This window comes from Falco naumanni, chromosome 4 (assembly GCF_017639655.2).
Source record: "Falco naumanni isolate bFalNau1 chromosome 4, bFalNau1.pat, whole genome shotgun sequence".
Taxonomy (NCBI): domain Eukaryota; kingdom Metazoa; phylum Chordata; class Aves; order Falconiformes; family Falconidae; genus Falco; species Falco naumanni.
This window is the reverse complement of record NC_054057.1, coordinates 39,002,222-39,017,969: the sequence shown is the minus strand read 5'-3', so window position 1 is coordinate 39,017,969 and position 15,748 is coordinate 39,002,222. Positions and strand designations below refer to the sequence as shown.

General features: G+C 39.1%; 1 protein-coding gene across 11 annotated transcripts in view; it reads left to right on the top strand.

The window, feature by feature from the left end:
* Positions 1–15,748, top strand: part of ADAM22 (ADAM metallopeptidase domain 22) — a 138,221-nt gene that overhangs the window by 86,549 nt on the left and 35,924 nt on the right. For all 11 annotated transcript variants that reach the window (XM_040591636.1, XM_040591635.1, XM_040591633.1 and 8 more), the window contains exons 8-15: positions 3,576–3,646; positions 4,894–4,968; positions 6,507–6,578; positions 7,600–7,766; positions 9,696–9,780; positions 10,214–10,304; positions 12,102–12,153; positions 13,992–14,091. In XM_040591636.1, the coding sequence (XP_040447570.1) occupies positions 3,576–3,646; positions 4,894–4,968; positions 6,507–6,578; positions 7,600–7,766; positions 9,696–9,780; positions 10,214–10,304; positions 12,102–12,153; positions 13,992–14,091 (713 nt within the window). The remainder of the gene's footprint in view (positions 1–3,575; positions 3,647–4,893; positions 4,969–6,506; positions 6,579–7,599; positions 7,767–9,695; positions 9,781–10,213; positions 10,305–12,101; positions 12,154–13,991; positions 14,092–15,748) is intronic.

Genomic DNA, 15,748 nt, shown 5'->3' with positions numbered 1-15,748 from the left:
TTGTTTTGTTGGGGTTTTTCCCCCCATAAAAATCCAGATACACTTGTGCAGTTTCGATTTTAATGTAGATAAGAAGTAAATAATTGCTGGCTTTGCTGTACAAGGCCCAGCATGTGACATAATGGAAGATGTTGCCATTGGATTGAATTAGAATCACCACGTTGTAGAAAAAGTTAAAAGATTTAATTGTGGAGTGCTAGTCTTAATTATACAAGGTAAGATGCTAATCTTTTATCGCTTTATGTTTTAGTATCCCATGTATGGAGAAATAAACTTTAACTCACAGCCTGCTTTCCCACATGCCCATGCTTGTTATTGTAAGCCTGTTTGGAAAGGTTTTTCTGAGGTTTACAGTGAAAGTTTTGATAGATGTAATAGGTTATATCCTCATTAGGTTTGCCAACATTTTTCTTTGTGATTATTCAATTTATCTCTGTCTTTAAGTCATCCTCCATGCGTAGCTGCAGCTCCAGAGGATGAGGGCAGCCCACGCCACCTTCTGCTCCCCCACCCTTCTCCCTGTGCCCACAGGTGCCCTATCGTTCATCCCTCAACCTGCTGCATACCCTGCCCCACCTTCTCTTTCGCTCCTTGCACATGCTGCCCCACCAGTGTTGCTGCTTGGTACTGCCTCTCCCTGCCAGTCTGGACAGTGCTGACTGTTGTCTTGACTTTTTGTTTTTTGTTTTCTTTAAACAAGATTTGCAGTTAATTGTATTTGCAGCTAATAATATTATTGTGATTGATTTTTAAGTACTACAGCAGAATCATTATTATTAGTAGCGAGCACTGTGCTAGATTATGTCATCAGTATTTCTTACATTCCTTATTACTCTCCTAATTTATCAATTTGCCCAGCCTGAGGAGATCTTCCTTGATGTCAAAATTTTCTTCTTTAAAAGAGTCTGTGTGTAAGCTAAGATTTCCACTCAGCACTGTGTTAGGAATGGACTGGATGTATCATTAACTACAGTATTGATATTAGAAAGGAAAAAAAAAAATCATGTAACAGGGATTATTACTCAATATCAGTGATAGTAAAAGCACACACATATACCACAGTTTGATAGCAACATACTTTTTACATTCTTTTAGTCCTTGGATATTAAAAAAAAAGAAAAAAAGAAAGCTATCCAGAAAAGAATTAATTGTACTGTACTTTGCAGTGGTCTGACAATGTAATGAGGACTTTAAATAAGGAAGGCTTGGATAGATGACTTGGCATGCTTAGAGCATTTGACTTCATAATTTAGTTAGACTATTTTTTCTCACAAACTGTATTGAAACATACAGTGCCCTGACATGGTCTTAGATAACACTGTGCTATTGAAGGTGATGTTTTTTAAATAATGCATAACAAATGTCTTTTTCTTTTGAGATTACTTGAAGATGTGTGTAGATGTGGCACTTAGGGACATGGTTCAGTGGGACTTGGTAGTGTTAGGTTTACGGCTGGGCTCAATGATCTTAAAGTGCTTTTCCAGCCTAGATGATTCTATGAATACTCATTATACTTTTTCAAGGTAATATGTTCTCATCAAAATTCCCCCTAGGCTTTCTCAGCTATCTACATTTCCTGTGACTTTGTTGGTCATGTTCTTTTGCCTGAGGGTCCCTGGCTGGAAATGCACCCTACATGAATTCGTCAAGCTTGTGAATTATAGCACAGTGTTAATGTGTTGCGTTAATGGCTGCATCATTTCCCTCTAGAGATGACTGACTTCCGATGGTGGGTAAAATGGTCACATTTGCTGGTAAAGTTATCTGAGACCCTGTATACATATTGTAAATTATTATTTTATTGATTGAAAAGTTGTATTTTTACCAGTTTCATTAGCCGTGATATAACACCTAAAATGACTGGTTGAGAGCCAGTTGCATAGCATTAGAACACAGACTAAATTAACCAGCATATGCAAAGTATAATCAAAAGCAAATTTGTTAAAAAAAATTCAATATTTAGTTTCTCATCATTGTGAGCTCTAGAGATTGCAGGTCTTTAAGCAATAAATAGGGAACCCTGGATTTGATTTGGTTTATTTTAGGTCCTTTTTGTAAAGAAAATCCTCAAATGCACTGGTGTAACCAATGCACTGGTGTAACCATGAAAACATTTTTAAGCAAAGGGCCTATGGTTTTCCAGGCCCCTCCATAAAAAGATATCCTCAGACTTCACATACCAAACTGACAGCATCTAAGTCCAAGATTTAACCAAGAAAATACCAGTCAGTCATGCTTTGCTTTCCTGGTTTGTGTTACCAGTAACTAGCCACTCCTGGTTAAGATTAGCACTTATGTCTGGTAATGTTTTGTCAGATGGGCAATTCAGCTTTGTGTTTTAAAGTTTTGCTGATATGGCAGCCCTGTCAAATTCCTATCAGCATTGGTTTTAATCCTGTTGTTTGAACCTCATGCAGAAACTATAGAGTTAATGTACAGCAGGTGGGAGGTGGAGCTGTGAGAAACTTAAGTTGACTCACCAGTGAAAGTGAACTGTTCAGGATTTTGTAACACAACCAAAAGTTGTGCACAAAGGTATGTGAACTGGAAGTCCCTTAATTTACGCAGATCCTATAGTATTGTCTACTTCTCTGCAGGAATACTGAAAGCAATTTTCAGTTCCTGGAGACTGAAAGGATGTCCAAAGCTGCAGAAAGCACAAAGGAGGGAATGCAGTCAAGTGAAAAAGACATATTACAAAATAAGTAACTGCAAATGTTTAATATAGGTGTCTCAAAAAAAGAACTTTTGTGGGGTTATGTGAATGGTAAACATGTTTATACAAGGTAAATAAATTTATGTTGTATAGGAAAAAAAATTTATGTTGTATAGGAAAAAGTGAGGCAGGGACGATGGATCTAAAATTAAAGATGGAAAAATACTTCTTGGACATTTAAAAGGGTGAGAGCAAATAAAACTTCTTAGTTTATAATGTGTCCCTTTCCACGAGCAGCTAGTAATAGATTTGGTGGAAGGGATTTGGCAAAAGAATAAACTACTTGGTTCTTATGATTAGAGGTTTAAGAAATTAAAGACACAGTGGGATTAGCAGGGAGGAATATTGTATTGATAGCGAGCATTGCCAAAATCTCTTAAGGTTTTGCCCAACTCTAACATATTTTACTTTGTGAATATAATCGTCTTAAAGCATTAATTCTTCCTTCCATGCTCTTCTTATTAATTTAGGTAGCTATTGCAAGAGCTGTGTGAATGTCTGCTGAATTCCCGAAAATGTGATTCACTCCATGGAAGTGCTGTGTTAATAATATTACATGCCCAGTGTTGGTGAAGTTTTGGCGTAGAACATCTGCTGCGCTTTCTGAAGCGTGACACCCACAGATCATCTGTTTCAGCAGACCGAGATTATCACTAATAAGAGTTTTTGATAAGAACCCTGTTTCTGGGGAACATCCGTAACGTTGCCTCCTTTCTAGCTGGAAACTTGAGAAAATGAGTTGTTAGTACACCTGATGTGCCAAAGAATGCCACGCTACTGTCACGCGGCATCAAGGTCACTAATGGTTGCGCTATATTCTTGTAAACATTCAATGTATTTGCCTGTGTTTTCTGCTTAGAGTTCTGGCAAATGAATACTACATCACAGAAGTTTGTTGTAAAGCCGAGACACAAAAGAAGTAAAAGGCAGGTATGTGCTAATATGCTTGTTCATAAGTACTATGCCATCAAGTTTGTTTCGTGTCTGCTGAATTAATTTGTCCAGGTGGAGTCCTGCTGCTACTGCTGGTTTGGCATGAGCCCTTGGTGTCAATACAGCTGTTACAAAAAGAGGTATCTTAACGCTGACAAAACATTGTTGGGTTCTCCTGGACATTGCCTACCTGAAGAGTTATAAAATTGTTAAACACTGCTAAATTGCAAATGAAAAAGTAGCTAAAATGTTTTCTCTCATTTTGAATATAGAGTTTTATCAGAAACTCCCAATTAATGAACCGTTTATGGTTTGCAAAGTAGCTACTTTATCTCACTTGACTTTGATTTAAAATAAATACTTTAAACTGAGAGTTCATTAAAGTGGGGGAGCCACTAAGTGCAGATGTTTGTCTGTACCCTGGAAAGATTGCAGCATTTTTTTGTATTTTAGGAATGGAGTTCAAATGATGGTACAGGTTAAAACAGAGCCCGGTCAGGGGAACTGAACAGCGGAGGCAAAAATGAAATACTGAGAGCAGTGGGAGGGGGAAGATGGCTTTAACATCTCTTAACTAATGCACGCCTCTCAGAGGCACAAGATGAGTGAGAAAGATATAGGAGAAATTCTAGAAGTCATTCTTGAGGGTCTTATTTTATTATATCAGGTGGTTTGCTAGCTTTCTATAAACTACCCATTACTCTGCATTTTTAAGTCATAATGATGTAATAACTCTCCTGGAAAACCCAGGAAAACAAGGACACCATGAAGCAGCACAATCATAAATGTTTCTAAATGCAAAGTAAGCGTAACACAGAGGTGGATACGACACTCCCTGTATGAATTGAGCAGTGTGTGAATAAATAATAGAATTGTTACAAAGAATTTTCATAAAGAATGCAGGAGGGATCCCTTTCTCCGTGGGGAAAAAAAATAGCTGACACATGCAATTTTTAGAGCTATAGGCACCACTGAGTATTCTCTTTCTTTAAAAAAAACCCTAAATTTGGGATTAGATGGGTTGAAAGACTTGATCTCAATGTTTAGGGTCATATAGTGTCCTGGTGGAGGTGAGTTTTTCAAAATGATTCAACTAAGCACCGGAAGTTTCATCAATATCTGAGACCAGAATTAAGACAATAGAAAAATGTATGCAATGGAAGTTTGGTTTCTGAAGTAACCTCTAGTTGCCAGTTACACTGTCTGTACTTGTTAGACTCTCTTATAGTTGTGTTCTCTTGTAGGTTCGTCAGATTCCACGTAAAGTTGAAGAGGAAACAAAATACATTGAGTTAATGATTGTAAATGATCACTTAATGGTAAGACTGATGCACTTCAACATCTTACAGAAGTTACCATTAACATCAAATTATCTTAATTGGTCCATAAAGGATAACAATAGAGAACAATATATGGCCAGAATAAATTCAGTATGCCCTTAAGAGAAGAGATTACGGTCTCATTAATCATTGGTGGTTGCTTCTGAATTTTGGCAAGGTATTTTCACCAAGACTGCAACCAACTTGCGTATCAGAAAGAAGGGTCATAAATTAAAGCTTTGTGTTATAAAGTAACTAATGTCAGCGTGACTTAAGCTGATGATTTTCTTCCTGGCTTTCTTGAGCACTTATCTTTGTTATAGTCACTCAGCAATCAATAATGTAGTTATTGCAATTGTGCAGCAGCTGTTGACAATGGGGAGATTAATAGTGACTAGATTTTTTTGATACGTCCAAATCAATATAGAGAAAATTATTTTGTTAAGCTTGTATACTTTCTGTGGGAGAACATAAATAGGCTCTTTAATGCAGTGGAAAGAGACATAATAAAGATTAGTGTATTGAAGAAAAAACAGCTCGTTCAAATGGGAAAAGGGAGGAACAACCCCATGCACCAGTACAGGCCAGGGGTTGACCTGCTGGAAGGCAGCTCTGTGGAGAAGGACCTGGGGATTTTGGTGGACAGCAAGGTGCCCATGAGCCAGCAGGGTGCCCTTGGGGCCAAGAAGGCCAGTGGGATCCTGGGGTGCATGGGGAGGAGTGTGGCCACCAGGTCGAGGGAGGTGATCCTGCCCCTGTGCTCTGCCCTGGTGAGGCAGCACCTGGAGTGCTGGGGCCAGTGCTGGGCTGCCCAGTTCAAGAGGGACAGGGAACTGCTGGAGAGGGTCCAGCGGAGGGCTATGGAGAGGATTGAGGGATTGGAGAATCTCCCTTATGAGGGAAGACTGAGACCTGGGCCTGTTTAGCCTGGAGAACACTGAGAGGGGATCTGCCATTTTGAGCTTCACAGTCCTGTCCTGGTTTTTTTACTAAGTGTAACTTTGTAATTTTTGGTATTCCCCATCCCCCCACCCCACCCCCACCCCACCCCCACCCCCCCATTCCTGCTTGAAAGCATGCCTTTCCGACTCCCTAGTTGCTGGGCACTTCTTGCCCACTAAAACATGGATGCGGGCGCTCTTGGTCTTACATCCCTAAAGGAGTCTCAGCTATGGAAGTTGTGTCGCTAATTTCTGTGTTGGCATTTGGAATTAACTTTAAAATTGCCAATAATAAAGATAGTGAAGACAATAACATTATGTTCCTGTTCCTATAGTATTTTTTGAGTAAAGATATTCAAGTAATTTCCAAACAGGAATTAATGAATCCTCACAGCAGCTGTTGTAAAGTATACCAGTAATGTGCATTTCTGAGCGATTTTCTACTATCGCTTGTTAACAACCCATTCAGCACAGGAGACCGAACCTTGTGCAGGGATTTTACTGTTGATGTAGTTGCTCTTTACTTTGTACCTTTTTGGAAATTGAGCTTCTTTTTTTGAAGCCTGTGTATGTAACTTCTCTGTGTTTGTTTCACAGTGTAAAAAGCACCGCTTGTCAGTTGGCCATACAAACAGCTATGCTAAATCAGTTGTGAACATGGCAGATTTAGTAAGTATCCCTCAAGTAAATGTTCTTTTACGTGTGAGATGATTCTCGTGCCAATAGATGCAGGAGTTGTCAGTTCATGGTATACCTAATCATAAGATATGTGAAGATCACAAATTTTCATTTAGAACCACAGTCAGCCACATATAAAGCCTTTGTCTAACATAAAGCACTAGAGATTTCTTGTGGCTTCAAACATCCTGCTGGATCAATCCCTTGAGCCTGAGTTTTAAAGAGCACCTTAGATGTGACAGTTTTAACATGAGACCCCTATGTTGACAACCTGAAACCCAAAGAACATTAGAATACACTAAAATTTCTCCAGAAACAGTGCATTTTAGTAAGTAAGTTAGAATAGGGACATACAGATGGATTATGTGGATTATATTTGTGACTTACTGCTTGTGCTAAATTGGATGAGCTGCTGGCTCTTGCATCTCACCCCATAAAAGTATTACTAGGAAAAAAAAAAAAAAAAAAGCGGTTCCCACTCATTCATAGTATTTGGTGTGGAGTATTAACCCCCAGCATTGAAAGGATGGCCCTTTTTTTTGTGATTCAGCCACCATAAGGTTAAATACTCCTGTAGAGATGTGTAACGATGAAAACTGTGGTTTTATAGATCACTACTGTAAGAGAGCCCTTGTGTATTGCTGGGGTGAGCTGGATGTTATAAAAGTCCCATTAATTCCAAATCTTTTAACTATTTGGAATGGTTCTATAGTAATTTTTCAAAAATCCCATCTCTCTTCTATGCATCTCTGCCTGCATGCATCCTGCAAAAGATCTTTTTGCAGGCTGAGATAGCTGAATGAAGAACTAGACCTAAAATTTAGATTTTACTTTTTTTCTCATGTTTGTTGGTTGGTTTTAAGGGAGATAAAATCACCTCAGAGAACCTAAAGTGTGCTGGAACAAGCTAAATATTTAGTTATGTAAAAATGCAAGCTATTACAAAAAAGGGGTAAACCTCACATTTATTCTATTTGACATAATATATTTGTTCATTCTGTTAATGTGCTAGATATATAAAGAACAACTTAACACCAGGATAGTATTGGTTGCCATGGAAACCTGGGCTACTGATAACAAGTTCACCATATCTGAAAACCCCTTGGTGACCCTACGTGAGTTTATGAAATATAGGAGGGATTTTATCAGAGAGAAAAGTGACGCAGTTCACCTTTTTTCGTACGTAACCTCATGTGATGTTTTATTACTGGGTGTGTTTGTTTATTTCCTTGGGAGTTGCTTGTCACGAGTGGCTGATGCATCTGCTTTCTGTTGAGTGTGTAACCTACAGTAATTCAGAAAATAATGTTTCTGATGGGGGGAGGTGGGAAAAAGTTAACACACAAAGTGCCTGCCACTGCAACTAGAGGTTTAACTCTCATTTTAATTTTTAATGCTAAGCCCAAGCTGCATGTGCTGTAATCCTTGGTTATTCTGTGCAATTACCTACTCCCCAAGTGCAGCTACATAGAAGGTGATGCACGGTTGGTTCCACCTCAGAGGTTGGCTTCTTTGGCAGTAGAGCATGGACAGCTCCGTTGTGTTACTTAGAAGCAGAACACTGGTTTTGAAACCAGTGAGGTTTACTGCTTAAAAAGCACCATGGCCTGCTTCACTTTGTTGAATGACTTGCATGCTGCAGGACTACTGAAGTGTTTCAGATCCTCAAAACAGTTTGTTTTCTGAAGAGGTATGTGCTATAAGAAGAACAAGCTGGGAGGAATGTAATTTTCTCTAAATATCTTTAATTGTTTTGGAAGTAAGATTGATAGAATATATCTATAAAAATAGAGATGTTCATGGCTGACATTGTTATAAATGAGTCAGGCCAGTTGAACTGCTCTGTTGGAGTCCTTATTCCTCTCTGCTGACTGTTGTAGGAGCCTATATGAATAAACTTAATCTGAACACCTCACTTCCACATGACTCTGGTAGGGTGCCAGGATACCAACCCCAGTATCCACCCTCTAAGAATTTTTGTGCATGCTTAACTACTGTTGTTGACTTCTGCTATGAAGGGAAGTAGTAAGATCTGCTTGCAGATTTTGGTTTCTCCATGTCTCAGTTCTTCATCTGTAAAATGAGAATCAGTTTTTCTCACATCCTTCATGTATCTTCTCTAGTGATATTGTAAGGTCTTTGGGGGGAAGTCTTGTTCTTATGGATATTTGTGAATTGGCTAGGACAAAGAGAGTCTTACTTGCCCTGTGAGTGGGACTCTCGATACCACTGTAATTCTAGTTCCAGTGCTATCCACAACACCACTATCAATGGTGTCTGAGGTATTGCATTCATAGATTGTTTAGAAATACCAGTTTCTGAAATTGTGTCTGTGAGTGAGAGATAGCTCAGTTGGGAGGTGAGGCTGGCTGGTATGATGGTACAGTGGTTACAAGTGAACTTCCACCTTCAGCACAGTTAGCCCGTTGTATTGTTTCTTGATGTTTTTCTGTTTTCCTTTGAAAAAAACAATTTGCACAGCTTGAATAGATCAGTACTCTGAAGTGGAGCAGAGTATATTTTGTCTCCAGTAACTGGCAGTCATGCTGACATAGTCAACACCGAAGAGATGATTAGTGTTAGGCTCAGAGTGCATTTGTCCCTTGGATGAGATCAGCAGCAGTTCCAGGGAGTTTCGCCTGCCTCTGCATCAGAGAGCTATTAATCCATGCCCCTTTGAGTTTTAACACATCAGAATTATCAAACTAGACACATGTCTTTTTACTAGTCCCACATGCATTGGCAGCACGGTGGCCTCTCCTGTGCTCTGTCTGTAGCACATGCCAGAAGTCACTTGCTGCCATATTACATCAACGAACAAAAGGCTAGTGAGATTTAGGTGGTTTGGCAAAATAGTCCCCTTCTTCTTATGATTTCTTCTATTAGGTAGGCTGAGAAGGAAGAGATAATTTGTCATGTGAGGTTTGTGAGTGGTTATCAGTCTTTCCCATTTTGTTTTTGCATAGTTTGTTGCGTAGTGGTGGCAACCAGCATTTACAAATGCCGGTTTCTCATGAGGAAGTCAGAAGGGTGAATACTGGGATGGATAGATGCAGAACTCATGGACTGAGCAGGGTAAACTTTCTTTTCTTTTCCTTTTTGTCAAAGGGGGAGTCGATTTCAGAGCAGTCGAAGTGGTGTAGCCCACACTGGTGGAATCTGCTCCTTGCTTAAAGGTGGAGGTGTGAACGAGGTAGGTGGGGATACTGGTATGAGCAAAAAGTGCTGGAAATTTATCTGTGCAGATATGTTTCTCAAAATACCTTGCTGCTTCTTCGCTGATGCAGGCTTTTAGTGCAGCTGTATAGAAGGGATGTTTCAATGAAGAGCGATGAGTGAACAAAGTCAGATATGGATTCAAATACACTTTTTAGCAGACTCTGCAATATCCTGTCATTCATACTTGCAGCTACAACAGCAAGAAAGAAACAGACTTGCTCCTAACTTGTCCATAAGCCAGCATTTAGTTTTCTTCACTTGTCCATTAACTATCTGCTCTGAAGTAAGAACTCTAACACAAGCATCTGATTTTGCCTTTTATTGACTTGAAATGAGAAAAGCCTCACTTGTATCTGAGATACCTGTATGTAACTGATCACTCTTCCTACCTTGCCTGTTTCTTTCAGTTTGGAAAGCCAGACTTAATGGCAGTTACCCTGGCACAGACCTTGGCCCAAAACATTGGCATTTTCTCAGACAGAAGAAAACTTCTAAGTGGTAAGTTTGTTTGCTTTTTCACTCTGTCTCAAGAGAAAAATCTTAAAAAGTGGAGGATCTTATCAGTGTGTCTCTGATAGGTGTTTTTTCCCCCATGTTTCTCACATGTTGGAATATTTTTATTTTTCTTGTGATAAATACCCTCCTGCCCATAACTGCTGGCAGCACTGGTGTCACCATTTCATTAAAAATAAATCATAAAGGTGTCTGCCACTTCCATTCATTTCAGGGAGATTGATGTCAAACCCACAGGCCGAATGGCTGCTTTCTTATGGCAGAAAGGTAGAAACATGTTATTAGACCCGGGGTTGTTGAGGAGCTGCCTCAATCCCGTTACACAGGATGGTTTTGACAAAAAATTTTTTTCCCTTCTTGCCTTGATTTAATTCCTCTTGCAGATTACCCAAAGTACCTGTATTTGCCTCCTGCTAACATTTCTTTTATCTAACGTTGGCATTCAGCTTCTTAGTAACCCCTATTTACCTGCAATGTTTTAGTTCAGACCTCTGCCCCATCCCCCGCTCAGCAGGCACCTCACCCTCCCTGCTTCCATGTTATATGAAGTCCCAGCTTGATATGATTAAAATAATAATAAAGTTTTGAAACAATTTAGATGATGAATTGGAGTTTTTGGATCATGTGTAGTTATGTGGCTTACATTAAAAAAATAAATTATTGAGTATTAGAACTCTGCTTAGGTGAACTTTGTTTTCAGGCATTGCAAAGACAGTATATAATGCAGAGATATATCTACATGTAAAGGTTTTTGCAGTTTATGTAACTTTATTTTGAAAAATCTTCAGAAATGCAGGATGGATGCTCTATGCTACTGCTACTGACATGTTCACTTTTCATGTTCCAGCTGCATACTATGAACCTGCTATAGGGGCATGGTAAAAGTGAAAATTGTCAATGGTGATTCCGCTTCCCTTTCCCATAGCTGAGGAGAGGAGCAGGACACTTTTGGTGGGGAGGGAAGAGAATGCAGCTGTTGGACAGAGCCTCATTTCCTTTTTAATTGTACTTTTAAGATGGAAGCAAACTGATATTCATGTATTACAGTAAGGAAGATTGCAGAAAGAGAAAGTATACATATAAAGCATATGTACATAAATAGGCACAAGATACATTTTTGAAAGCGGAGGGCTGTGACCAGAGCAAAGCAATCCCAGGCAGAAGGGAGGGCTGCCCTCTGCCTGCTGGGGAGTTGCATGGGAAAGGGAGGCAGGCAGGGAAGGGAGGGAGAGTGGAAGAAGCTGCTAGATCGTACTGTACTGGCTTGTGTTTACTGACCGTTTTATGTGGGTTTGTGTACGTTATTGTTGGTTTGGGTCATCCGCGTCTCCCCCCCCAAGTGAAGATTTCCTCATTCACATTAGCATAACTGAAGAAGAGAACTAAAAAACTACAAGAAGGGTTAAAATTATTCATTTTTTTTTTTTACTCTGAAAATTTGGGAATCAAATACCATGACACAGGAGAAGGCAGAAGAGCTGACTCATGATTTGCAAGTGCTGCAGGCTGACACTGCCATTTCCCCTAACTTCACTTTAAGAGGAGAGAAAAACAGGACATATTTTTCAAATCTCAGGATTGCATATCATGTATAATTTTTGAAAGAAAGTTTGTCGGCATGCCCTGATACACTTAAATTAAGGTGTGGAATAAACCAGCACATTCTCAACCTGTATTTAAATATGAAATGGAATTTACTATAGTGTGTTTTTTTGTGAAAAGAAATGTGTTATTTTGGACTCACAAAACTCATGATGTAATTTTTTTTATTGTTGTTGTCAGGTGAGTGTAAGTGTGAGGATACGTGGTCTGGATGCATAATGGGAGACATGGGGTAAGGCATTTCACTAGAAGAAAGTCATGTCCTTCATACAATGACATAAAGGAAAGGTGTGAAAACATTTGCCTTTTGTGCTTCAGCAGAATATTTTCTGTGAATCATTTCTCAGAAAGTAAGGTATTAGCTGTATAACATATATAGAAAAGATACTTTCAAAGGAATGTGAGACTAAGTGAGTTAATGAAAGGATATGTGAGGATTTTTGGAGACTGTTCATTTAACTCACGAAGCACAGGGCTCAAAACCCAAGCTGGGTCATTGCAAAGAACAGAAGAATGCTTAGCTTCTTTTCTCCTGCAAGTTTTCTATTGAATTGTGGGAGCAAACAGTGACACATCCTACTTCTTTGAAATCCTATTATCAAATTACTTAAGTATGTCTTATTGTCAGTGTTTCTGTTGGATTCCTTTAATATATATCTATCATTTTTACCCCTCCGTTTGTGTGATAGCGTTAGAAGAACTGCTCCCGTTGGAGGTTGAGGATGCTTATACCTACATGTAATGTCACTGGAGAGATTTAATTTAATGTCTAGTGAATCAGCAAGTTTTTCCTGGTAGATGAAATCTGATGCTTTCTAACATGTGCATTCAGACCTTAATTCTTCATATTGAAGGCCTGTCTTTTGTCATGTATATGAATTAAATGTAGTCTAGTTTTACGTATGGACAGTGCTCCAGATTTTTAAATTAATTTCAAACTGACCTGCAAATTTTCACATCTTTGTGGTCAGAACAACTTTGAAAAAAGAAACATATTTTATTCAAAGCTCTTTGGAAGTATGAATATGTGCCTTTTTCACCTCGTCTACCTAAAAACATACTAGGTAGGATTTTTCTGATTTTTACTTTGTTAGAAAGTCGACTGAGAAGCATTCTTGATGCTTGTAAAAGGGATTACTTATCTAATGGTCTTTAGATACTTTATCTGAAGTCCAAACCTTTCAAGTAATTAGGTACACAAAAAAAGCTTGTATTTACCTAGCTTATTGATGAAGGTAGGTGAATCCCATATTCATTGTAGTCTTTAGACCTAAATCATAACAGTAGAGATGGAAAATGCCCATTTATGTTTTGCAAGCCATCACTCTTGGCAATGCAGGATTACTTTGTGTAGCACTTCTGCTAATATTTTGTTATTCAGTGATATGCTGATACAGGAAAGCCCTTGAGACTCCCAAATCTGCTTGAAGCATAAGTACTTTCATGACTAAGGACCTAAATATAAAGATGACTTAAGTTACTTTGGGAAAAATTCTTTCCCTGTGGAAAGGATCCATGCAAAGATTCTTTGAATGAAATTGTTTTTAGGTGGTGCACTTTGCCTTAGGTTGTCACTCTGAACTCGAATAAAATTTGTTCAATAGGGCACATGAGAGAGGGAAGGCAAAATGTTAGCAGCATGTTTTATAGTGGTATAAATCTATTATATAAAAATTCTGTGGGCCAAGAGAGCAATTTCATCTAAGAAGGAAATGAACTATAAGCAATATTTGTCTCCTGCAGTATGTACGGGAAGAAATAAATGTATTTCTGATATCAAGCCCGTTAGTGGAACAGGTTGTGCTTTTGAGAACTACACACTGTGTACTCAGATTTCTGGTATTTGGCATGAAATAAGTTAGTAAAATGTTTTAGACCTCTTACTTTTCATGAGCTCTGTGTCATTGTTGAAAGTTCATTGTCATTTACTAAAATACTTAACAAATTAGATAAGGTTACAGGGAGATAGTCACTCTGATTCTGAACAGTGTGTTTTTGTACTTTTTGAAAAAAGAAAATACAGTGTAAAAAGCACTGTAGAAGTAATCCTGCCACCTTATCTCTGTGCAGGTATTATCTTCCAAGCAAGTTCTCCAAGTGTGATATTGAAGAGTATCATGAATTTTTAAACAACGGAGGTGGAGCATGCCTTTTCAATAAACCAACCAAAGTAAGCATTACTTTAATATTGAGTATTATTTCTATTGTGTTTCTAATTTAGATGAAACTGAGAAGAATGGAAATGTTTGGAAAAGATAACGCCTGTAATTTTGATATTTCTGCTTCTCTCTAAGTTCTAAATTTTCTGGTGACATAGGAGTGAAGTAGCTGATTTTGGTTCATAGTGGTTTGGAAATTATATTTAAATAAATTTGTAATAAGTGGTTTTATGTCCAACAGTTCCCACAGGCTTTGATCTAGAACCATCCCTCATGCGATTTGTTCTGAATATTGTAAATACAATGTGTTGCTGAACTTACTTGCTGAGGTTGCAAGTGTCTTGGTAAATTTTTGCACAGCTTGTATTCTAATTTGTTTGAACTGATGCCTTTTGGTACAAATCTCTGGAAGCTGAAGTAAGAATGCTTTTATTTCACATCTGTCCCAAGATGAAGGTAGGCTCCTAGAGCCTCTGCAAGGGGTGCACTGCCATGCAGCCCAGCAGCTTTGCAGGCACCAGCAGTTACAAGTGGTTGTGATATTCTCCCTGTTTGGAGAAGACAAAGTTTTTACAGTGGCTCTCAGAACAGAGTTGGAAAACCGGGACTAGTTTTTCTAAAGCCGGAAGAGGCAGAGTGGTAGAGAAAGCCCCGAGGAGTAGGGGGACAGACATTAGGAGAGCCCATGGCTGCTGAGTGCCTGTCACACTCTCATTCCCCAGACGCTACCCACATCATCTCTGTCAAAAGGGTCTGTCATCCCCTGAACTGCATGTGCTGTGGGAGAAACGTGGCTGGAGAGAAGTGCTCGTCTTAGCCCTGTGTTAGCTCCTTCCACACCAACACATGCTGCTCTGCACAGCCCTGCCTTGTGCTGGGTAGCCCCCTAGATGGGGAGGGCTGGTGGATCCCTGCGGGCCCCTGTCCACCTTGTCGTAATCTAGCAGGGTGCGTTAGCTCCCTAAAGGCTTGGAGGCAGGAGGGCTACAAAAGCATTGGGACCCACTTAAACCACTAACCCCCTCCAAATTTGCTTCTAAAGTATGAAATCAGAGCTCTTGCTGTACGAGTCCTGCAAATCAGGAGAAGTAGGGAATATCTCTTGAGACAGTATTTGCCTTTTCTTTGCTTCTTTTGTCTCAGTGTTGGCCTGCTACACGCTTGTATTGATGTGAAGGATGCAAAGAGTATGGAATGATTAACTGAGGCATTTAAGGGAGATAAATACAAAACAAGGCTAAAGAAACTCATGCACTTCAACAATGGAGGATTTGCAGCAGGGTTTAGGTGTATTCCTGCTGCATTTACTGAAGCATGTGTTAAAATGTAAAATAATCAGGATAATGATTTTGACTCTTTCCTATATATGTTTAATGTTACCCTCTATTTAAGGAGGAAGCAAAGGAAAGAGGCTAAGGCAGAAAGACAGTCCAATGTGGAAACAAGACTTCATAGCTGAGGTGGTCACAGTTGTAAAAGAGAAAGTCAGTTCTGGAGTGATGCATATTCCTCTGGAGCAGCTGAGGAAAAACTGCATCTTCCAACAACTACAGAATTTTAATAAATGTTAGAGAGGGGGGAAGAGAAGGCATCAAATCTGGTTAAGCCGAATCTGCTTATTTCTCAAAGACCTCCTTTTCATGGAAGATTGTGTTATTGAAAGTGGAG